General features: G+C 46.5%; 1 protein-coding gene across 6 annotated transcripts in view; it reads right to left on the minus strand.

Annotated features, from left to right (window-relative positions):
* tnr (tenascin R (restrictin, janusin)) overlaps window positions 1–25,171 on the minus strand; it is a 793,807-nt gene that overhangs the window by 251,740 nt on the left and 516,896 nt on the right. For all 6 annotated transcript variants that reach the window (XM_072511798.1, XM_072511799.1, XM_072511802.1 and 3 more), the window contains 3 exons: window positions 17,968–18,111; window positions 11,655–11,774; window positions 11,178–11,321 (listed from right to left, as the gene is read on the minus strand). In XM_072511798.1, the coding sequence (XP_072367899.1) occupies window positions 11,178–11,321; window positions 11,655–11,774; window positions 17,968–18,111 (408 nt within the window). The remainder of the gene's footprint in view (window positions 1–11,177; window positions 11,322–11,654; window positions 11,775–17,967; window positions 18,112–25,171) is intronic.

The raw sequence follows: 25,171 nt of genomic DNA on the forward strand, positions 1-25,171 counted from the left end.
GATAGCTCACAGGGATATTGGAATCAAGAGAGAGAGAGCTCACAGTGATATCGGTTTCTCGAGCGAGATAGATCACAGTGATATTGAAATCTCGAGAGAGCGAGCTCACAGTGATGTTTAAATCAAGAGAGAGAGATCACACAGATATTGGAATTGAGAGAGAGCTCACAGTGAAAGGGAATCTAGTGAGAGAGAACTCACAGTGATATTGGAAGCAAGAGAGAGAGAGAGCTCACAGTGATATTGGAATGTAAAGAGAGAGAGAGCTCACAGTGATATTGGAATCTAGAGAGAGCTCACAGTGATATTTGAATCTAGAGAGAGAGAACTCACAGCGTTATTGGAATCTAGAGAGAGAGAGAGAGCTCACAGTGATATTCAAATCTAGAGAGAGAGAGAGATCACAGTGCTATTGGATTCTAGACAGTGAGAGAGCTCAAAGTGATATTGGAATCGAGAGAGAGAGCTCACAGTGATATTGGAATCTAGAGAAAGAGAGAGCTCACAGTGATATTGGAATCTAGAGAGATCTCACAGTGATATTGGAATCTAGAGAGAGAGAGATAGCTCACAGGGATATTGGAATCTAGAGAGAGAGAGCTCACAGTGCTATTGGAATCGAGAGTGAGTGCTCACAGTGCTATTGCAATCTCGAGAGAGAGCTCACAATGATATTGGATTCAAGATAGAGAGAGAGAGCTCACAGTGAAATTGGAATCTAGAGAGAGAGAGAGCTCACAGTGATATTGGAATCCAGAGACAGAGAGAGATCACAGCGATATTGGATTCTAGTGAGAGAGAGAGCTCACAGTGATACTGGATTCGAGAGAGAGAGCTCACAGTGCTATTGGAATCTAGAGAGAGAGAGCTCACAATGCTTTCTGAATCTAGAGAGAGTTCACAGTGATATTGGAATCTAGAGAGAGTGAATTCACAGTGATATTGGCATCTCGTGAGAGAGAGAGAGCTCACAGTGATATTGGTATCTAGAGAGAGAGAGCTCACAGTGATATTGGAATCTAGAGAAATCTCACAGTGATATTGGCATCTAGAGAGAGAGCTCACACTGATATTGGAATCTAGACAGAGAGAGAGTTCACAGTGATATTGGATTCTAGACAGTGAGAGAGCTCACAGTGATATTGGAATCTAGAGATAGAGAGCTGACAGTGATATTGGAATCTAGAGAGAGAGAGAGAGACAGCTGAGAGTGATATTGGAATCTAGAGAGAGTGAGCTCACAGTGATTTTGGAATCTGGAGAGAGAGAGAGAGCTCACAGTGATATTGGAATCTAGAGAGATCTCACAGTGATATTGGAATCTAGAGAGAGAGAGATAACTCACAGGGATATTGGAATCTAGAGAGAGAGAGCTCACAGTGATATTGGATTCTAGAGAGTGGGCTCACAGTGCTATTGGAATCGAGAGAGAGTGCTCACAGTGCTATTGCAATCTAGAGAGAGAGCTCACAATGATATTGGATTCAAGATAGAGAGAGAGAGCTCACAGTGAAATTGGAATCTAGAGATAGAGAGCTGACAGTGATATTGGAATCTAGAGAGAGAGAGAGAGACAGCTGAGAGTGATATTGGAATCTAGAGAGAGTGAGCTCACAGTGATTTTGGAATCTGGAGAGAGAGAGAGAGTTCACAGTGATCTTGGAATCTAGATTGAGAGAGAGAGAGCTCACAATAATATTGGAGTCTAGAGAGAGAGAGCTCACAGTGATATTGGATTCTAGAAAGCGAGGCCTCACTGTCATATTGGATTCTAGAGAGAGAAAGCTCACGTGATATTCAAATCTAGAGGGAGTGAGAGTTCACAGTGATATTGGAATCTAGAGAGAGAGACAACTCAATGTGATATTGGAATCGAGAGAGAGCTCAAAGTGATATAGGAATCTAGAGAGATGGAGCTCACAGTGGTATTGGAATCTAGAGCGAGAGCTCACAGTGATATTGGAATCTAGAGAGAGAGAGCTCACACTGATATTGGAATCTAGAGAGAGACACAGCTCACAGTGGTATTGGAATCTAGAGAGAGCTGACAGTGATATTAGAATCTAGATGGAGAGCTCACTGTGATGTTGGAATCTAGAGAGAGAGAGCTCACAGTGATATTGGATTCTATAGAGAGAGCTCACAGTGATATTGGAATCTAGGGAGAGAGAGAGAGAGCTCACAGTGAAATTGGAATCTAGAGGGAGAACTCACAGTGATAGTGGAATATAGAGCAAGAGCCCACTGTGATATTGAAATCTCGATAGAGAGAGAGAGAGAGAGAGCGCGCGCTCACAGTGATATTGGAATCGAGACAGTTCACAGTGATAGTGGATTCTACAGAGAGAGAAAGCTCACAGTGATATTGGAATCTAGAGAGAGAGAACACACAGTGATATTGGAATCTAGGGAGAGAGAACTCACAGTGATATTGGAATCTAGAGAGAGAGAGCTCACAGTGATATTGGAATCTAGAGAGAGAGAGCTCACATTGATATTGGAATCTAGGAAGAGCTCACAGTGATAGTGGATTCTAGAGAGAGCTCACAGTGATATTGGGATCTAGTGAAAGCTCACAGTGGTATTGGAATCTAGAGAGAGAGCTCACAGTGATATTGGAATCTAGAGAGAGAGTTCACAGTGATAATCGAATCTAGAGAGAGAGCTCCCAGTGATATTGGAATCTAGAGAGAGAGCTCACAGTGATATTGAAATCTAGAGAGAGAGAAAGCTCACAGTGATATTGGAATCTAGAGAGAGAGCTCCCAGTGATATTGGAATTTAGGGAGAGAGAGCTCACAGTGATATTGGAATGCAGAGAAAGCTCACATTGATATTGGAATCTAGGGAGAGTTCACAGTGATTTTGGAAATTTTACATTGGACCATTTGGCCCATCATGTCGACACTAGCTCCCCATGTGAGCAATGAACACTTGCACCAAGCTTCCTCCAAGTGTTTTAATTGTAACCTTTATTTTATATTGTCTCTCCATGTTCTTCCTACCAAAATGAATCACTTTGCAGATTCTTCGTTCAATTACATCTGTCCCACCCTGTGCATTCCATAAATCTGTTGTCATTTTGATATTCTATCATGGAACATAGAACTGTCAGCGCAGTACAGGCCCTTCGGCCCATGATGTTGTGCCGAACTAGTTTGAAACAAAGATCAAATCAACCTACTCCCAATCATTCTAGTGCACTCCATATGTCTATCCAATAACCGCTTGAAAGTTCCGAAAGTGTCCGACTCCACTACCATAGCTGGGAGTGCGTTCCACGTCCCAACCATTCTCTGAGTAAAGAACCTACCTCTGACATCCCTGCTTTATCTTCCACCATGAACCTTATAGTTATGCCCCCTTGTAACTGCTACATCCACCCAAGGAAAAAGTCACTGAATGTCCATTCTATCTATCCATTTCATCTTATACACCTCAATTAAGTCACCTCTCATCCTCCTTCGCTCCAATGAGAAAAGCCCTAGCTCCCTCAGCCTTTCCTTATAAAACCTACCCTCCAATCCAGGCAGCATCCTGGTGAATCTCCTTTGCACCCTTTCAAATGCTTCCACATCCTTCCGATAATAAGGTGACCAGAACTGCACACAATACTCCAAATTTGGTCGAACCAAGGTCTTGTACAGTTGCAGCATAACCTCACGGCTCTTAAACTCAATCTCCCTGTTAATAAACGGCTCTATCCACTTGGGTGGCAACTTTCAGAGATCTATGGACATGAAGTCAGAGATCTCTCTGCTCCTCCACATTCTTCAGAACCCTGCCGTTAACCCTGTAATCCGCATTCAAATTTGTCCTATCAAAATTAATCACCTCACACTTATCAGGGTTAAACTCCATCTGCCACTTTTCAGCCCAGCTCTGCATCCTATCAATGTCTCTTTGCAGCCGACAACAGCCCTCCACCTCATCCACTACTCCACCAATCTTGGTGTCATCAGCAAATTTACTAACCCAACCTACAACTCCATCATCCAAGTCATTGATAAAAATCACAAATATCAGAGGACCCAGCACTGATCCCTGTGATACACCGCTGGTGACTGGGCTCCAGGATGAAAATTTACCATCTACCACCACCCTCTGTCTTCTATGCGATAGCCAGTTACTGATCCAATCGGCCAAATTTCCCTCTATTCCATGTCTCCTTACTTTCTGCGTGAGCCGACCATGGGAAACTTTGTCAAACGCCTTACTAAAATCCATGTATATGACATCAACTGCTCTACCTTCATCTATGTACTTAGTTGCCTCCGCAAAGAATACAATCAAACTTGTGAGGAAAGACTTACCCCTCACAAATCCGTGCTGACTATCCTGGATTAAGCTGTATCTTTCCAAATGATCATAAATCCTATCCCTAGATTCATAGAATTTACAATGCTGAAGGAGGCCATTCGGCCCATTGAGTCTGCACCGGCCCTTGGAAAGAGCGCCCTACCCAAGCCCACACTTCCACCCTATCCCCTTAACCCAGTAACCCCATTTAACCTTTTTGGACACTAAGGGCAATTTATCACAGCCAATCCACCTAACCCGCACGTCTTTGGACTGTGGGAGGAAACCGGAGCACCCGGAGGAAACCCATGCACACACGGGGAGAACGTGCAGACTCCGCACAGACAGTGACCCAAGCCGGGAATCGAACCTGGGACCCTGGAGCTGTGAAGCAATTGTGCTAACCACTATGCTACCGTGCTGCCCCTCAGGACTCTTTCCAATAATTTATCTATGACCGAAGTGAGACTAACCAGCCTATAATTGCCAGGGTTATACCCATTCCCTTTCTTGAACAAGGGGACAACATTCGCCTCTCTCCAGTCTTCTGACACTATTCCTGTAGACAGTGAGGACATAAAGATCAAAGCCCAAAGGCTCTGCAAACTCATCCCTCGCCTCCCAAAGAATCCGAGGATATATATCCCATTAGGCCCAGAGGACTTATCTATCCGAAAGCTTCTCAAAATTTCTAACACATCCTCCTTCCGAATATCTACCTCCTCCAGCCTACCAGCCTGTATCGCACTATCCTCCTCAACAATATGGCCCCTCTCCTTTGTGAACACTGAAGAAAAGTATTCATTTAGGGCCTCTCCTGTATCTTCAGACTCCATGCACACGTTCCCACTACTGTCCTTGACCAGCCCTAACTTCACCTTGGTCATTCTTTTATTCCTCACATAAGTGTAAAAAACCTTGGAGTTTTCCTTGATCCTACCCGCCAAGGACTTCTCATGCCCCCTTCTAGCTCTCCTAAGCCCTTTCTTGAGCTCCTTCCTAGCTATCTTGTACGCCTCAAGTGCCCTAACTGAACCTTGTTTTCTCATCATTACATAAGCCCCCTCTTGACAAGACATTCAACCTCTTTTGTAAACCATGGTTCCCTCACTCGACCATTTCCTCCCTGCCTGACAGGGACATACATATCAAAGGTATTTGCTTCTTGAACAAGCTCCACATCTCAATTGTGCCTATCCCTGACAGTTCCTGTTTCCATCTTATGCTCCCCAATTCTTGCCTAATCGCATCGTAATTACCCTTCCCCCAGTTATAAACCTTGCCCTGCCATATGTTCCTATCCCTCTCCATTGCTGTAGTGAAAGTCACCGAATTGTGGTCATTATCTCCAAAGAGCTCTCCCAGAACCAAATCTAACACTTGGCCCGGTTCATTACCCAGTACCAAATCCAATCTGGCCCCGCCTCTTGTCGGTGTATCCACATATTGTGTGAGGAAACCCTCCTGCACACACTGGATAAAAACAGCCCCATCCAAACTATTCGAATTATAGTGGTTCCAACCAATATTTGGAAAGTTAAAGTCACCCATAACAACTACCCTGTGACTACCGCACCGATCCAAAATCTGCATTGCAATCTTTTCCTCCACATCTCAGTTACTGTTTGGGAGCCTATAGAAAACTCCTAACAAAGTGACCGCTCCTTTCCTATTTCTAACTTCAGCCCACACTACCTCAGTAGACAGATCCTCCTCAAACTGCCTTTCTGCAGCCATTATACTATCCTTGATTAACAATGCTACTCCTCCACCTCTTTTACCACCTTCCCTAATCTTACTGAAACATCGAAACCCCGGAACTTCCAACAACCATTCCTGCCCCTGTTCTATCCACTTCTCCGTAATGGCCACAACATCGTAGTTGCAGGTACCAATCCATGCTTCAAGCTCACCAACCTTATTCCTGATGCTCCTCGCATTGAAGTAGACACACTTCAAACCACCTTCATGCCCGCAGGCCCACTCTTGTGACCTTGGTACCTTCCTCAGTACTGCACTACCCTCAACTTCCTGAACTCCAGCAACGCCATCTCCTGGACTACAAATCAGTTTCCCATCCCCCTGCCAAATTAGTTTAAACCCCCCCGAAGAGCTGCAACAAATTTCCCTCCCAGGATATTGGTGCCCCTCTGGTTCAGGTGTAACCCGTCCTATTTGTACAGCTCCCACCTTCCCCAGAATGTGCTCCAATTATCCAAGTAACTGAAACCCTCCCTCCTACACCATCCTCCTCACTGTTCACAATTCTTCCACGGTGAACTTTCCTCCTGTCCAAAAAATAATCAATTAATCTCTACTCTTTTTTTCCTGTCAATTCCGTAACCATATTTCTCCTGCCCATTTTATTCTCCATAACTTCTTTTACAAGCCCATTGTGGGCACTGTGTTAACACAGCAATAGTATTTTGCCCTCATCAGTCCTTTCTGTTACCTTTCAAAGAACTCCAGCAATTTAGTTGAAGATGATTTTCCTTGATTTATTCCATGCTGGTTTTCCTTAATTAACCCCCATTTGTCAATGTGACTATTGACGTTGTCATGAATTATTGTTTCTAGAAATTTCGCATTGACGTCACGAATTATTGTTTCCAAAAGTTTCTCCACCACAAAATCCTGTCCACAGAATCTCTCCAGTGCAGAAGGATGCCATTTGGCCTATCAAGTCTACACTGTTATAACCTGCCTACTTACGATTGGCTGGGGACTAATGACTATCCCATAATCCTATGGGAGTATGAACTTCCCCAATGAGGGGGGCAGAGAAACTCCTAGTATAAATAAGCTGGCCAGTTCAGGAACCAGCAGGAAGGAGAAGGTAGCAAGGGAAGTTACTGCTACTGTTGTGTATATATTATTATAGTAAATAAACGTTATTACTTTGTATCCTTAAAACTCGTGCTGGATTCTTCGTGGCCCTTACAAAATACACCAACCCTCTGAAAGAGCTCACTGCCCAGGCCCACTCCCCTGCACTATCCCTGCTACCCCATGCATTGATCATGGTCAATCCACCTAATTTGCACATCTTTGGACACCAAAGGGCAATTTAGCATTTTAACAATTGGGCAATTTAACCGTAGTTGCTGCACTTATATTTACACCCTTTTTTGAACAAGGGCGTAATGTTTGCAATTCTGCAATCTTTTGGCACCGCCCTGTGTCTCAGGAAGACTAGAAAATGATGGCATCTCCACAGTTTCCACTCTCTTTTCCTTCTGTCTCGTTGGATCTTTCTCATCCAGTCCCGGTGCCTTGTCAAAATCCCTTCTTCGCAGTTTTAAACCCTCGTAATGTCTGAATCACCTTCTCTTTTACCATAGCCTAGGTAGCATCTTTTCCCTCCATAAAGACAGATATGAAGACAGCTGTAAAGTATTTATTGAATTTCTCAGCTATGCCCTCAGTCTCCATGTGTAATTCCCCTTTTTGGTCCTTCATGAACCCTATTTCTCCCTCCGCCACCCTTTTACGATTGAAATGGCAACAGAAGACTTTGGGATTCCCTTTTCTATTAGTTGCCGGTCTCTTCTCATACTCTCTCTTTGCTTCTCTTATTTGTTTCTTCACCTCTTCTCTTATCCTTCATATTCAGCCTCGATCTGAAATGTAGTTTCTACCTGACACTTGTTACAAATATACTTTCTTTTTTATCTTTATTTCTATCTCTTCCATCATCCAGGAAGTTCTGGATTTGTTTGCCCTACCTTTCCTTTTGAGGGAATTAACAAAGAACAAAGAAAAGTACAGCACAGGAACAGGCCCTTCGGCCCGCGAAGCCCGTGCCGACCATGCTGCCAGACTAAACTACAATCTTCTGCACTTCCTGGGCCGATATCACTCTATTCCCATCCTATTCATGTAATTGTCAAGATGCCCCTTAAATGTCGCTGTCGTCCCTGAATCCACCACCTCCTCCGGCAGCAGGTTCCAGGCACCCACAACCCTCTGTGTAAAAAACTTGCCTCATACATCTACTCTAAACCTTGTCCCTCGCACCTTAAACCTATGCCCCCTAGTAATTGACCCCTCTACCCCGGGGAAAAGCCTCTGACTATCCACTCTGTCTATGCCCCTCATAATTTTGTAGACCTCTATCAGGTCGCCCCTCAACCTCCGTCGTTCCAGTGAGAACAAACCGAGTTTATTCAACCGCTCCTCATAGCTAATGCCCTCCATACCAGGCAACATCCTGGTAAATCTCTTCTGCACCCTCTCTAAAGCCTCCACATCCTTCTGGTAGTGTGGTGACCAGAATTGAACACTATACTCCAAGTGTGGCCTAACTAAGGTTCTATACAGCTGCAACATGACTTGCCAATTCTTATACTCAATGCCCCGGCCAATGAAGGCAAGCATGCCGTATGCCTTTTTGACTACCTTCTCCACCTGTGTTGCCCCTTTCAGTGACCTGTGGACGTGTACACCTAGATCAGTCTGACTTTCAATACACTTGAGGGTTCTACCATTCACTGTATATTCCCGACCTGCATTAGACCTTCCAAAATGCATTACCTCACATTTGTCCGGATTAAACTCCATAAACCTCCCTCGACTGTTCCAAACTCTCTCTTCTTTGAAGATATCCCATTGGTCAACTATCATTTTTCCTGCCAATCTTTGACTCCAATTGATTCTGTCTGGATCCTTATCCCATTGAAATTGGTTGTCCCCCAGTCAATTATTCTAGCTCTGGATTATTCCTTCTCCGTTCCCTTATGAAACAATGATCACTGTCCCCTAAATGTTCTCAAACTGACGCTTGATCCAAGTGGCCCATTTCATCCTCCAAAACCATGTCTAGCAGTGCCTTTCTCAGTTAACTGGAAATATACTGTGGTAGCATGGTCCCTTTAAGGGGCAATCCTCAGCTTTTTTCCAGCTGCCATCAGACTTTTGAATGGACCTACCTCATATTAAGTTGATCTTTTCTCTACATTCCAGTTATGACTGTAACATTACATTCGGTAGTTTCTCCTTCCTTCCCTATGTACGGTATGCATCGGCTGTATAGTATGCAAGAAACAACACTTTTCACTGTATACTAATACATGTGACAAGAATAAATCAAATCAAATCAAATCCTTGTGGGGTCATGTGACCCACCCGGAGCCTATGGGGACGGAGCGCGCGAACCTCAGCCTGTCGGGTGTTGGGGCACGGACCTGGCTGTTGGGTTATCATCAGTGTAAGTTTGGGAGTCGAGGGAACTTGACCTGTGTTGGAGTTGTATGTTCTGTATATAAAGTTAATTGTTAAATAAACCACCGTTGTGATTTAACACTTCCTCGTAGCTTCACCTCACACTACAACACACACTGCTGCAGAAAATTCTCCTAAATACACTTTTGTTCCTCTACATCTCTCTCACTAGTTGGTGGACTATAGACTACACCGACCAATTTAATTGCACCATTTTTTTGTTCCTTAGCTGCAACCAAATAGATTCTACCCTTGGCCCCTCTGGGATATACTCTTCTCCAATAAGACTCTGTTACTGTATCTCTTCCTCTGAACCTACCCAGTAACTTACTGTTCCCTATCCTAGTGCTATCTGTCCCTCCCGGTTCTCTTTGTAGCATGGTATCCTACTCTAATTTTACTTCCTGGCTCCCACATCCCTTCCATTAGTTCAAGCTCTCCCCAAAAGCACCAGCAAATCATCTTGCAACAAAATGCTGGCCCTATTTCAATGCAACCCTTCCAGCCTGTCCAAGTCACATCACCTCAAAGATCGTCTCAATGCCCCAACAATCGAATGTCCTCCCTCCTGCACCATCTTTCCAATCATATATTCATCTGTTTTACCCTCCTATTTCTGTACTCACTTGTGTGTGCACCTGGGGGTGATCAAAACGTTACTACATTTGATTATGATTAGGGATTAAAATTAAGGTTAATTAAGATTATATTATTAATTAAGATTAGTAAGATAAGGGTGGCATGGTGGCACAGTGGTTATCATTGCTGCCTCACAGTGCCAGGGCCCCATGTTCAATTCCTGCTTTGGGTGACTGTGTGGAGTCTGCACGTTCTCCCTGTGTCTACGTGGGTTTCCTCCGTGTGCTCCAGTTTCCTCACACAGCCCAAAGATGTACAGGTTAGGAGGATTGGCCATGGTAAATTGCTCCTTAGTGTCCAAAAGGTTAGGTGGGGTTACTGGGTTGTGAAGAAAGGGTGGGGCATTGGCCTAGGTGGGGTGCTCTTTCCAAGGGTCGGTGTGGACTCAACGGGCCAAATGGTCTCCTTCTGCACTGCAGGGATTCTATGATTTGTGGTCCTGCTTGCTGATCTTTTACCTGGCTGCATAAATTCTGAATGTACAACCACGTCCCTCTTTCTATCTATGTCATTGATGCCAACGTGGACCATGATCTAGTCACCCTCCCTCCTCAGTGCTCTGTAGCCATTCTGTAATATCCTTTGACCCTGGCACCAGGGAGGCAACATACCATCTTGGATTGGGTGCAGAAAAGTAACTATCAAATCTTTGATCACAATATCTTTTCTGACCTCCTTGTGGACCCCTGTACAACTCAGCCATCTGTGCTGCCATGGACCTGGCTCTGGATGCCTTCCCCAGAGGAACCGTCACTCTTACCCACATACAAGGACTGAATGCTGGTTGGAGAGTGAGATGCACTGAAGGGGACTTCTGCACTACTGGCTTGTTTCTTATTGGCTGCTTGGTGGCCACCCATTCCCTCTGTCCCCCTGCATGCCGAAATGCTGTGGAGTGACCACATCTACAGATGTGCTCTCCACGTGGGCACCACTTCATCATAATCTGCTACTGACTGCATCTGTAGCTGTTAACTGTTGGACTAAACAGTAGCTGGATTACTAAGGGGAGTACATACGAGTGAGGAAGTTTATGAAGACAGACGCGCTGGTCATGGACCCTCTGACAGCGTAGACAGTGACAGAGTAATTGGTGAGCGGGTGGAGATTTTGCAGCTGAAACCGTGTGGTCGCCCCATCAGCAAGGACAGTGTCAGCAACAACTGGAATTGAAAGGAGAGTAAGAATCAGCAGAGAGGACACAAAGAGCACAGTAAAAGAGGGGGAATACACAGAATACATTCAGATACAGGGAGAGTACAGGATAATTTCACTGGGAGGTATAGTAGGTTAGAGAGAGTTCACAACAGTGTGCACTGAAAATACAATGATCACACAATGAAAACACCGGATGGGAATACAGAGAGCACACAGAGTATACACTCAAAACACAGAGTACAGGGAGAATGCAGGGAAATTTCAGGGAGAGTTCATATAAACAGAGGATCGAGTAAGAGTACACATAGAGAAGTATAATCTGAAATCCAGAATACAACCTTCGTTGTGAGTTAAAACAATAACATAATTCTCCACGATAGCCTGAGGTGCAATCCAGTCAAGTACAGCCTCGGTGGGAGTCATGTTAACAACCTGCACGGCAAGTGGCTTGTCCATAGCTGGAAATAAATGGAGACAAGGGTCAGTAACTACACCTCAACACGAGGCACCATCACACACTTTCTCAATCATCATCAATATATTGTGGAACCAACAAGAGACACAGCTATTTTAGATTTATTATCTGAGAACTAGTATTGAGCAATAAAGCAGAGGTAAAATACCATCTGAGAAATAGTGATCATAACACCATGGTTAAGATTGGTAGTGGATATACCAGTTCCCCAAAAAAATCCTTATACATGGGTATGAGAACAGAACTGGCTAAAGTTAATCAGGTAAACAGAATTAAAAATATGGTGACAAATAAACAGATGGAAATACATTTTTAAAAAAATCAAAATATTCAAAGAAATTAAGTTATTTTGAAAATCAAAAACAGAGAAACTCATTAACTCCAAACTGAAAACTGACCCCACATTAATTCCAAACTGTTCTCTGACCTCTCACAAACTCCATACTGAACACTGACTCTCACTAACTCCACACTGGACACTGACCTTCACTAACTCCACACTGACCCCAACTAACTCCACACTGAACACTGACCCCTCACTGTTAAATAAGTCACGTCAGTAAATGTCCTCCAGATTTTTGCTGCTTTCTAACTCTGCTGAACAATGAACAAAGAAAAGTACAGCACAGGAACAGGCCCTTTGGCCCTCCAAGCCTGCGCCAACCATGTCTAAACTAAAATCTTCTACTTTTCCGGGGTCCGTATCCCTCTATTCCCATCCTATTCATGTATTTGACACCCCTTAAACGTCACTGTCATCCATGCTTCCACCACGCCCTCCGGCAGTTAGTTCCAGGCACCCAGTGACCTGTGGACCTGTGCACCTAGATCTCTCTGACTGTCAATACTTCTGAGGGTTCCAACATTCACTGTATATTCCCTACCTGCATTAGACCTTCCAAAATGCATTACCTCACATTTGTCCGGATTAAACTCCATCTGCCATCTCTCCGCCCAAGTCTCCAAATTATCTAAATCCTGCTGTATCCTCTGAGATCCTCATCACTATCCGCAATTCCACCAACCATTGTGTTGTCCGCAAATTTACTAATCTGACCAGTTACATTTTCCTACAAATCATTTATATATACTACGTACAGCAAAGATCCCAGCACTGATCCCTGCGGGACACCACTAGTCACAGCTCTCCAATTAGAAAAGCACCCTTCCATTGCTACTCTCTGCCTTCTATGACCTAGCCAGTTCTGTATCTATCTTGCCAGCTCACCTCTGATCCCGTGTGACTTCACCTTTTGTACCAGTCTGCCATGAGGGACCTTGTCAAAGGCCTTACTGAAGTCCATATTGACAACATCCACTGCCCTACCTGCATCAATCATCTTTGAGACCTCCTCGAAAAACTCTATCAAGTTAGTGAGACACGACCTCCCCTTCACAAAACTGTGCTGCCTCTCGCTAATACGTCCACTTGCTTCCAACTGGGAGCAGATCTTATCTCGATGAATTCTCTCCAGTAATTTCCCTACCACTGACATAAGGTTCACCAGCCTGTAGTTCCCTGGATTACCCTTGCTACCCTTCTTGAACAAAGGAACAACATTGGCTATTCTCCAGTCTTCCAGGACATCGCCTGAAGACAGTGAGGATCCAAAGATTTCTGTCAGGCCTCAGCAATTTCCTCTCTTGCCTCCTTCAGTATTCTGGGGTAGATCCCATCAGGCACTGGGGACTTATCCACCTTAATATTTTTCAAGACGCCTAACACCTCGCCTTATTGGATCTCAATGTGACCCAGGCTATCTGCACACCCTTCTCCAGACTCAACATCCAACAATTCCTTCTCTTTGGTGAATACTGATGCAAAGTACTCATTTAGTAACTCGCCCATTTCCTCTGGCCCCAAACATAGATTCCCTCTCTTGTCCTTCAGTGGGCCAACCCTTTCCCTGGCTACCCTCTTGCTTTTTATATACATGTAAAAAGTCTTGGGATTATCCTTTACTCTATTTGCCAGTGGATTTTTGTGACACCTTTTAGCCCTCCTGACTCCTTGCTTAGGTTCCTTCCTACTTTCCTTATATTCTTCACAGGCTTTGTCTATTCCCAGCCTTCTAGCCCCGACAAATGCCTCCTTGTCTGAACGTTCAGCACTCTCACCAATACTGGCAAAGAAAGATTTTAAGCCGGACTATATTTCCAAACCTCAGTTCCCCTGTAATTATGAATCATAATAACCCTTCATATTGGGCAACGTGAGGTAAGAGAATCAGAGTCCTGATGCTCACTGCAACATATGTGAGGTAATGCATTTTGGAAGGTCTGATGCAGGTAGGGAATATACAATGAATGGTAGAACCCTCAAGAGTATTGAAAGTCAGAGAGATCTAGGTGCAAAGGTCCAGAGGTCACTGAAAGGGGCAGCACAGGTGGCGAAGGTAGTCAAGAAGGCATACGGCATGTTGCCTTCATTGGCCGGGGCATTGAGTATAAAAATTGGCAAGTCATGTTGCAGCTGTATAGAACCTTAGTTAGGCCTCACTTGGAATATAGTGTTCAATTCTGGTCGCCACACTACCAGAAGGATGTGGAGGCTTTAGAGAGGGTACAGAAGAGATTTACCAGGATGTTGCCTGGTATGGAGGGCATTAGCTATGAGGAGCGGTTAAATAAACTCGGTTTGTTCTGACTGGAACGACGGAGGTTGAGGAGCGACCTGATAGAGGTCTACAAAATTATGAGGGGCATAGACAGAGTGGATAGTCAGAGGCTTTTCCCCAGGGTAGAGGGGTCAATTACTCAGGGGCATAGGTTTAAGGTGCGAGGGGCAAGGTTTAGAGGAGATGTACAAGGCAAATTTTTTACACAGAGGGTAGTGGGTGCCTGGAACTCACTGCCGGGGGAGGTGGTGGAAGCAGGGACGATAGTGACATTTAAGGGGCATCTTGACAAATACATGAATAGGATGGGAATAGAGGGATACGGACCCAGAAAGTGTAGAAGATTGTAGTTTAGTCGGGCAGCATGGTCGGCACGGGCTTGGAGGGCCGAAGGGCCTGTTCTTGTGCTGTACTTTTCTTTGTTCTGTATCCAATAATGTAACCAGCGGGTCTGGTGGCCTGAAGTGCATATGTTTTAATGCAAGGAGCATTACGGGTAAGGCAGATGAACTTAGAGCTTGGATTAGTACTTGGAACTATGATGTTGTTGCCATTACAGAGACCTGGTTGAGGGAAGGGCAGGATTGGCAGCTAAATGTTCCAGGATTTAGATGTTTCAGGCGGGATAGAGGGGGATGTAAAAGGGGAGGTGGAGTTGCGCTACTTGTTCGGGAGAATATCACAGCTGTACTGCGAGAGGACACCTCAGAGGGCAGTGAGGCTATATGGGTAGAGATCAGGAATAAGAAGGGTGCAGTCACAATGTTGGGGGTATACTACAGGCCTCCCAACAGCCAGCGGGAGATAGAGGAGCAGATAGGTAGACAGATTTTGGAAAAGAGTAAAAACAACAGGGTTGTGGTGGTGGGAGACTTCAACTTCCCCAATATTGACTGGGACTCACTTAGTGCCAGGGGCTTAGACGGGGCGGAGTTTGTAAGGAGCATCCAGGAGGGCTTCTTAAAACAATATGTAGACAGTCCAACTAGGGAAGGGGCGGTACTGGACCTGGTATTGGGGAATGAGCCCGGCCAGGTGGTTGATGTTTCAGTAGGGGAGCATTTCGGTAACAGTGACCACAATTCAGTAAGTTTTAAAGTACTGGTGGACAAGGATAAGAGTGGTCCGAGGATGAATGTGCTAAATTTGGGGAAGGCTAATTATAACAATATTAGGCGGGAACTGAAGAACATAGATTGGGGGCGGATGTTTGAGGGCAAATCAACATCTGACATGTGGGAGGCTTTCAAGTGGCAGTTGAAAGGAATACAGGAACGGCATGTTCCTGTAAGGAAGAAAGATAAATACGGCAATTTTCGGGAACCTTGGATGACGAGTGATATTGTAGGCCTCGTCAAAAAGAAAAAGGAGGCATTTGTCAGGGCTAAAAGGCTGGGAACAGACGAAGTCTGCGTGGAATATAAGGAAAGTAGGAAGGAACTTAAGCAAGGAGTCAGGAGGGCTAGAAGGGGTCACGAAAAGTCATTGGCAAATAGGGTTAAGGAAAATCCCAAGGCTTTTTACACGTACATAAAAAGCAAGAGGGTAGCCAGGGAAAGGGTTGGACAACTGAAGGATAGGCAAGGGAATCTATGTGTGGAGCCAGAGGAAATGGGCGAGGTACTAAATGAATACTTTGCATCAGTATTCACCAAAGAGAAGGAATTGGTAGATGTTGAGTCTGGAGAAGGGGGTGTAGATAGCCTGGGTCACATTGTGATCCAAAAAGACGAGGTGTTGGGTGTCTTAAAAAATATTAAGGTAGATAAGTCCCCAGGGCCTGATGGGATCTACCTCAGAATACTGAAGGAGGCTGGAGAGGAAATTGCTGAGGCCTTGACAGAAATCTTTGGATCTTCGCTGTCTTCAGGGGATGTCCAGGAGGACTGGAGAATAGCCAATGTTGTTCCTCTGTTTAAGAAGGGTAGCAAGGATAATCCCGGGAACTACAGGCCGGTGAGCCTTACTTCAGTGGTAGGGAAATTATTGGAGAGAATTCTTCGAGACAGGATCTACTCCCATTTGGAAGCAAATGGGCGTATTAGTGAGGCAGCACGATTTTGTGAAGGGGAGGTCGTGCCTCACTAACTTGATAGAGTTTTTCGAGGAGGTCACTAAGATGATTGATGCAGGTAGGGCAGTAGATGTTGTCTATATGGACTTCAGTAAGGCCTTTGACAAGGTCCCTCATGGTAGACTAGTACAAAAGGTGAAGTCACACAGGATCAGGGGTGAGCTGGCAAGGTGGATACAGAACTGGCTAGGCCACAGAAGGCAGAGAGTAGCAATGGAGGGATGTTTTCTAATTGGAGGGCTGTGACCAGTGGTGTTCCACAGGGATCAGTGCTGGGACCTTTGCTCTTTGTAGTATATGTAAATGATTTGGAGGAAAATGTAACTGGTCTGATTAGTAAGTTTGCAGACGACACAAAGGTTGGTGGAATTGCGGATAGCGATGAGGACTGTCGGAGGTTACGGCAGGATTTAGATTGTCTGGAGGCTTGGGCGGAGAGATGGCAGATGGAGTTTAATCCGGACAAATGTGAGGTAATGCATTTTGGAAGGTCTAATGCAGGTAGGGTATATACAGTGAATGGTAGAACCCTCAAGAGTATTGAAAGTCAAAGAGATCTAGGAGTACAGGTCCACAGGTCATTGAAAGGGGCAACACAGGTGGAGAAGGTAGTCAAGAAGGCATACGGCATGCTTGCCTTCATTGGCCGGGGCATTGAGTATAAGAATTGGCAAGTCATGTTGCAGCTGTATAGAACCTTAGTTAGGCCTCACTTGGAATATAGTGTTCAATTCTGGTCGCCACACTACCAGAAGGATGTGGAGGCTTTAGAGAGGGTACAGAAGAGATTTACCAGGATGTTGCCTGGTATGGAGGGCATTAGCTATGAGGAGCGGTTGAATAAACTCGGTTTGTTCTCACTGGAACGAAGGAGGTTGAAGGGCGACCTGATAGAGGTCTACAAAATTATGAGGGGCATAGACAGAGTGGATAGTCAGAGGCTTTTCCCCAGGGTAGAGGGGTCAATTACTCAGGGGCATAGGTTTAAGGGGCGAGAGGGGCAAGGTTTAGAGTAGATGCACGAGGCAAGTTTTTTACGCAGAGGGTAGTGGGTGCCTGGAACTCGCTACCGGAGGAGGTGGTGGAAGCAGGGACGATAGGGACATTTAAGGGGCATCTTGACAAATATATGAATAGGATGGGAATCAAAGGATACGGACCCAGGAAGTGTAGAAGATTGTAGTTTAGTCGGGCAGCATGGTCAGCACGGGCTTGGAGGGCCGAAGGGCCTGTTCCTGTGCTGTACATTTCTTTGTTCTTTGTTCAGAGATCAGCAGAAACCACTGGCTGATTGGTTGGGGGTCCAGTTTGAATGGTCATTGGATAGACATATGGATGATAAGGGAATAGTGTAGATGGGCTTTAGAGTGGTTTCACAGGTCGGCGCAACATCGAGGGCCGAAGGGCCTTTACTGCGCTGTAATGTTCTATGTTTTTCGTTCTATGAAGGTAGAACTGACTATTGGCAGCATTTAGTCACTGACCTGTCTGAATCATGTTTGAGACGTGCTGACTCTCTTTCATCCCACGCACTGTGTTTAAAATCACTTGGTACTCAGTTGCTGGCTGGAGATCAGTCAGTATATACTCGGTTTGATTGGGTTCAATTTTCACACTCTCAACTGGACCTGGAATGCAGCGAGATAGAGACAGAATCAACAGGGTGCAGGGATCAACAATAAGAATGAATGTGACCATGATACTAAATTAAAGGACATGACACAGTAAATGCCACTACCGCACCCCCCCCACCCCCTGTGCAGACCAACCCCCGTACACACCACCCCCTGTACACACCAATCCCCTGTACACACCAATCCCCTGTACACACCAAACCCCGGAACACACCAACCCCCTGTACAGACCAACCCCCTGTACAGACCAACCCCCTGTACACACTAATCCCCTGTACACACCAAATCCCAGAACACACCAACCCCCTGTACACACCAACCCCCGGACACACCAACCCCCTGTACACACCAACCCTCTGTACACACAAATCCCCGTACACTCCAATCCACTGTACCCACCAACCCCCTGTACCCACCAACCCCTTGTACGCTCCAACCCCCTGTAAACACCAACCCCCTGTACACACCAACCCCCTGTACACACCAAACCCCAGAACACACCAACCCCCTGTACAGACCAACCCCCTGTACACACCAATCCCCTGTACACACCAATCCCCTGTACACACCAAATCCCAGAACACACCAACCCCCTGTACACACCAACCCCCTGTACACACCAACCCCCTGTACACACCAACCCCCTGTACACACCAACCCTCTGTACACACAAATCCCCGTACACTCCAATCCACTGTACCCACCAACCCCCTGTACCCACCAACCCCTTGTACGCTCCAACCCCCTGTAAACACCAACCCCCTGTACACACCAACCCCCTGTACACACCAACTCCCTGTACACACCAACCCCCTGTACACACCAACCCCCTGTACACACCAACCCCCTGTACACACCAACCCCCTGTACACACCAACCCCCTGTACACACCAACCCCCTGTACACACCAACCCCCTGTACACACCAATCCCCTGTACACACCAATCCCCTGTACACACCAAATCCCAGAACACACCAACCCCCTGTACACACCAACCCCCTGTACACACCAACCCCCTGTACACACCAACCCTCTGTACACACAAATCCCCGTACACTCCAATCCACTGTACCCACCAACCCCCTGTACCCACCAACCCCTTGTACGCTCCAACCCCCTGTAAACACCAACCCCCTGTACACACCAACCCCCTGTACACACCAACTCCCTGTACACACCAACCCCCTGTACACACCAACCCCCTGTACACACCAACCCCCTGTACACACCAACCCCCTGTACACACCAACCCCCTGTACACACCAACCCCCTGTACACACCAACCCCCTGTACACACCAACCCCCTGTACACACCAACCCCCTGTACACACCAACCCCCTGTACACACCAACCCCCTGTACACACCAACCCCCTGTACACACCAACCCCCTGTACACACCAACCCCCTGTACACACCAATCCCCTGTACACACCAATCCCCTGTACACACCAACCCCCTGTACACACCAACCCCCTGTACACACCAAACCCCAGAACACACCAACACCCTGTACACACCAACCCCCTGTACACACCAACCCCCTGTACACACCAACCCCCTGTACACACCAACCCCCTGTACACACCAACCCCCTGTACACACCAACCCTCTGTACACACCAACCCTCTGTACACACAAATCCCCGTACACACCAACCCCCTGTACACACCAACCCCTTGTACACTCCAACCCCCTGTACACACCAACCCCCTGTACACACCAACTCCCTGTATACACCAACCCCTGTCCAGACCAACTCCCTGTACACATCCACCCCCTGTATACACCAACCCCCTGTACAGACCAACCCCCAGTACACACCAACCCCCCCGTACATTCCAACCCCCTGTACATACCAACCCCCAGTACAAACCGACCCCCGTACTCACCCCCCCCCTCCCTCCGTACACAACAACCCCGGACAGAACAACCCCCCGTACACACCAACCCCTGTACACACCAATCCGTTGTACATTACAACACCCATAATCGTCAACCCACCGTACACACTGTACACACTAAACCCCTGTACACACCAACCCCGTACACACCAATCCCCGTACACACCAACCCCCTGTACACTCCAACCCCCTATACACTTCATCCCCCTGTACACACCAATTCCCTGTACACACCAACCCCATGTACACTCCAACCCCCTGTACACACCAACCTCCAGTATACACCAACCCCCTGTACCACCAACCCCCTGTACACTCCAACCCCCTGTACACTCCAACCCCCTGTACACTCCAACCCCCTGTACACACCAACATCCTGTATACACCAACCCCCTGTAAACACCAACCCCATGTACACTTCAACCCCCTGAACATAGAACATTACAGCGCAGTACAGGCCCTTCGGGCCTCGATGTTGTGCCGACCTGTTAAAACCACTCTAAAGCCCATCTACGCTATTCCCTTATCACCCATATGTCTATCCAATGACCATTTGAATGCCCTTAGTGTTGGCGAGTCCACTGCTGTTGCAGGCAGGGCATTCCACGCCCTTATTACTCTCTGAGTAAAGAACCTACCTCTGACATCTGTCTGATATCTATCTCCCCTCAATTTAAAACTATGTCCCCTCGTGCTAGACATCACCATCCGAGGAAAAAGGCTCTCACTGTCCACCCTATCCAATCCTCTGATCACCTTGTATGCCTCAATTAAGTCACCGCTTCACCTTCTTTGAGAAGGTGACTGAACAGGTAGACGAGGGTAGAGCAGTTGATGTGGTGTATATGGATTTCAGCAAAGCATTTGATAAGGTTCCCCATGGTAGGCTATTGCAAAAAATACGGAGGCTGGGGATTGAGGGTGATTTAGAGATGTGGATCAGAAATTGGCTAGCTGAAAGAAGACAGAGGGTGGTGGTTGATGGGAAATGTTCAGAATGGAGTACAGTCACAATTGGAGTACCACAAGGATCTGTTCTGGGGCCGTTGCTGTTTGTCATTTTTATCAATGACCTAGAGGAAGGCGCAGAAGGGTGGGTGAGTAAATTTGCAGACGATACTAAAGTCGGTGGTGTTGTCGATAGTGTGGAAGGATGTAGCAGGTTACAGAGGGATATAGATAAGCTGCAGAGCTGGGCTGAGAGGTGGGAAATGGAGTTTAATGTAGAGAAGTGTGAGGTGATTCACTTTGGAAGGAATAACAGGAATGCGGAATATTTGGCTAATGGTAAAGTTCTTGAAAGTGTGGATGAGCAGAGGGATCTAGGTGTCCATGTACATAGATCCCTGAAAGTTGCCACCCAGGTTGATAGGGTTGTGAAGAAGGCCTATGGAGTGTTGGCCTTTATTGGTAGAGGGATTGAGTTCCGGAGTCGGGAGGTCATGTTGCAGCTGTACAGAACTCTGGTACGGCCGCATTTGGAGTATTGCGTACAGTTCTGGTCACCGCATTATAGGAAGGACGTGGAGGCTTTGGAGCGGGTGCAGAGGAGATTTACCAGGATGTTGCCTGGTATGGAGGGAAAATCTTATGAGGAAAGGCTGATGGACTTGAGGTTGTTTTCATTGGAGAGAAGAAGGTTAAGAGGAGACTTAATAGAGGCATACAAAATGATCAGGGGGTTGGATAGGGTGGACAGTGAGAGCCTTCTCCCGCGGATGGATATGGCTGGCACGAGGGGACATAACTTTAAACTGAGGGGTAATAGATATAGGACAGAGGTCAGAGGTAGGTTCTTTACGCAAAGAGTAGTGAGGCCGTGGAATGCCCTACCTGCTACAGTAGTGAACTCGCCAACATTGAGGGCATTTAAAAGTTTATTGGATAAACATATGGATGATAATGGCACAGTGTAGGTTAGATGGCTTTTGTTTCGGTGCAACATCGTGGGCCGAAGGGCCTGTACTGCGCTTTATTGTTGTATGTTCTATGTTCTATGTTCTTCTCTCTAACGAAAACAGCCTCAAGCCCCTCAGCCTTTCCTCATAAGATCTTCCCTCCATACCAGGCAACATCCTGGTAAATCTCCTCTGCACCCTTTCCAATGCTTCCAAATCCTTCCTATAATGCGGCGACCAGAATTGCACGCAATACTCCAAATGCGGCCGCACCAGAGTTTTGTACAGCTGCAACATGACCTCATGGCTCCGAAACTCAATCCCTCTACCAATAAAAGCTAACACACCGTACGCCTTCTTAACAACCCTCTCAACCTGGGTGGCAACTTTCAGGGATCTATGTACATGGACACCGAGATCTCTCTGCTCATCCACACTGCCAAGAATGTTACCATTAGCCCAGTACTCTGTCTTCCTGTTATTCCTTCCAAAATGAATCACCTCACACTTTTCTGCATTCAACTCCATTTGCCACCTCTCAGCCCAGCGCTGCAGCTTATCTATGTCCCTCTGTAACTTGTAACATCCTTCCGCACTGTCCACAACTCCACCAACTTTAGTGTCATCTGGAAATGTACTCACCCATCCTTCTACGCCCTCCTCCAGGTCATTTATCAAAATGACAAACAGCAGTGTCCCCAAAACAGATCCATGTGGTACACCACTAGTAACTGGACTCCAGTCAGAACATTTCCCATCAACCGCCACCTTTTGTCTTCTTCCAGCCAGCCAATTTCTGATCCAAACTGCTAAATCACCCTGAATCCCATGCTTCCGTATTTTCTGCAGTAGCCTACCGTGGGGAACAGAAGTAAGGCTCACTGGTCTATAGTTACCAGGGTTGGCTCTACTTCCCTTCTTGAACAAGGGAACAACATTTGCTATCCTCCAGTTTTCTGGCACTATTCCTGTAGACAAAGATGACTTAAAGATCAAAGGCTCAGCAATCTCCTCCCTAGCTTCCCAGAGAATCCTAGGATAAATCCCATCTGGCCCAGGGGACTTATCTATTTTCACACTTTCCAGAATTGCTGACACCTCCTCCTTATGAACCTCAAGCCCTTCTAGTCTAGTAGCCTGAATCTCAATATTCTCCTTGACAACATTGTCTTTTTCCTGTGTGAATACTGACAAAAAATATTCATTTAGCACCTCTCCTATCTCCTCGGACTCCAAGCACAACTTCCCAACACTGTCCTTGACTGGCCCTACTCTTAACCTTGTCATTCGTTTATTCCTAACATATCTACAGAAAGCTTTGAGGTTATCCTTGATCCGACCTGCCAAAGACTTGTCATGTCAACTCCTGGCTCTTCGTAGCTCTCTCTTTAGGTCCTTCCTAGCTAACTTGTAACTCTCGAGCGCCCTAACTGAACCTTCATGTCTCATCTTTGCATAAGCCTCCTTCTTCCTCTTGACAAGTGTTTCGACTGCTTTAGATAAACCACGGTTCCCTTGCTCAACCACTTCCTCCCTGCCTGACAGGTACATACTTATCAAGGACACGCAGTAGCTGTTCCTTGAACAAGCTCCACATTTTCATTGTGTCCATCCCCTGCAGTTTTCCTCTCCATCCGATGCATCCTAAGTCTTGCCTCATCACATCATAATTGCCTTTCCCCCAGATAGAACTCTTGCCCTGTGGTATATACCTATCCCTTTCCATCACTAAAATAAACGTAATCAAATTTTGGTCACTATCACCAAAGTGCTCACCTACCTCCAAATCTAACACCTGTCCTGGTTCATTACCCAGTACCAAATCCAATATGCCCTCGCTTCTCGAAGGCCTATCTACACACTGTGTCAGGAAACCCATTGGACAAAAACGGGCCCGTCTAAAGCACTCGAACTATAGTGTTTCCAGTCAATATTTGGAAAGTTAAAGTCCCCCATAACAACTACCCTGTTGCTTTCACTCCTATCCAGAAGCATCTTTGCAATCCTTTCTCTACATCTCTGGAACTTTTCGGAGGCCTATAGGAAACCCCTAACAGGGTGACCTCTCCTTTACTGTTTTTATCCTCAGCCCATACTACCTCAGTAGACGAGTCCTCATCAAACGACCTTTCTGCCACCGTAATACTGTCCTTGACTAACAATGCCACCCCTCCCCCTCTTTTACCACCTTCCCTGAGCTTACTGAAATATCTAAACCCCGGCACCTGCAACAACCATTCCTGTCCCTGTTCTATCCATGTCTCCGAAATGGCCACAACATCGAAGTTCCATGTACCAACCCATGCCGCAAATTCACCCACCTTATTCCGAATACTCCTGGCATTGAAGAAGACACACTTCAAACCACCTTCCTGCCTGCCGGTACACTCCTGCAACTTTGAAACCTTACTCATGACCTCACTACTCTCAACCTCCTGTACACTGGAGCTACAATTCAGGTTCTCAAGCCCCTGCTGAACTAGTTTAAACCCTCCCGAAGAGCATTCGCAAATATTGGCACCCCTCTGGTCCAGGTGTAGACCGTCCCGTTTGTAGAAGTCCCACCGACCCCAGAATGAGCCTCAATTATCCAGAAATCTGAAACCCTCCCTCCTGCCCCATCCCTGTAGCCACGTGTTCAACTCCTCTCTCTCCCTATTCCTCGTCTCGCTAGCACTTGGCACGGGTAACTCCTCTAACCCCCCCCAAAAAAACCTGTAAAGATCAAGAGGAAGGCTCGAGGGCAGGTAGAAGTAGAAAGAAGTTGAACCGTGACGTCACAGCCTGCAGGTAAGGGATTGGTTGGTGACCCCCGTACACACCAACCCCCGTACACACCAACCCCCATACACACCAACTCCAGTACACACCAGCCCCCCGTTCACATCAACCCCCCACGTACACACCAACCTCGTACACACCAACCCCCATACACATCAACCTCCTGTACATTCCAACGCCCGTACACACCAACCCTCGTGCACTTCAACCCCCGTACACATCAACCCCCGTATATACCACCCCCCGAACACACCAACCCCCCATCTGCCTCAACCCCGGTACACACCAACCTCCGTAGCACCAACCCCCGTACATACCAACCCCCCATCTGCCTCAACCCCGGTACTCATCAACCCCCTGTACATTCCAACCCCCGTACACACCAACCCCCTGTACACACTAACCCCCTGTACACACCAACCCCTGTACTCACCAACCCTCTGTACATTCCAACCCCCTGTACATTAAAACC

The sequence above is a fragment of the Scyliorhinus torazame genome, chromosome 7 (genome assembly GCF_047496885.1).
Source record: "Scyliorhinus torazame isolate Kashiwa2021f chromosome 7, sScyTor2.1, whole genome shotgun sequence".
In the NCBI taxonomy this organism is placed as follows: domain Eukaryota; kingdom Metazoa; phylum Chordata; class Chondrichthyes; order Carcharhiniformes; family Scyliorhinidae; genus Scyliorhinus; species Scyliorhinus torazame.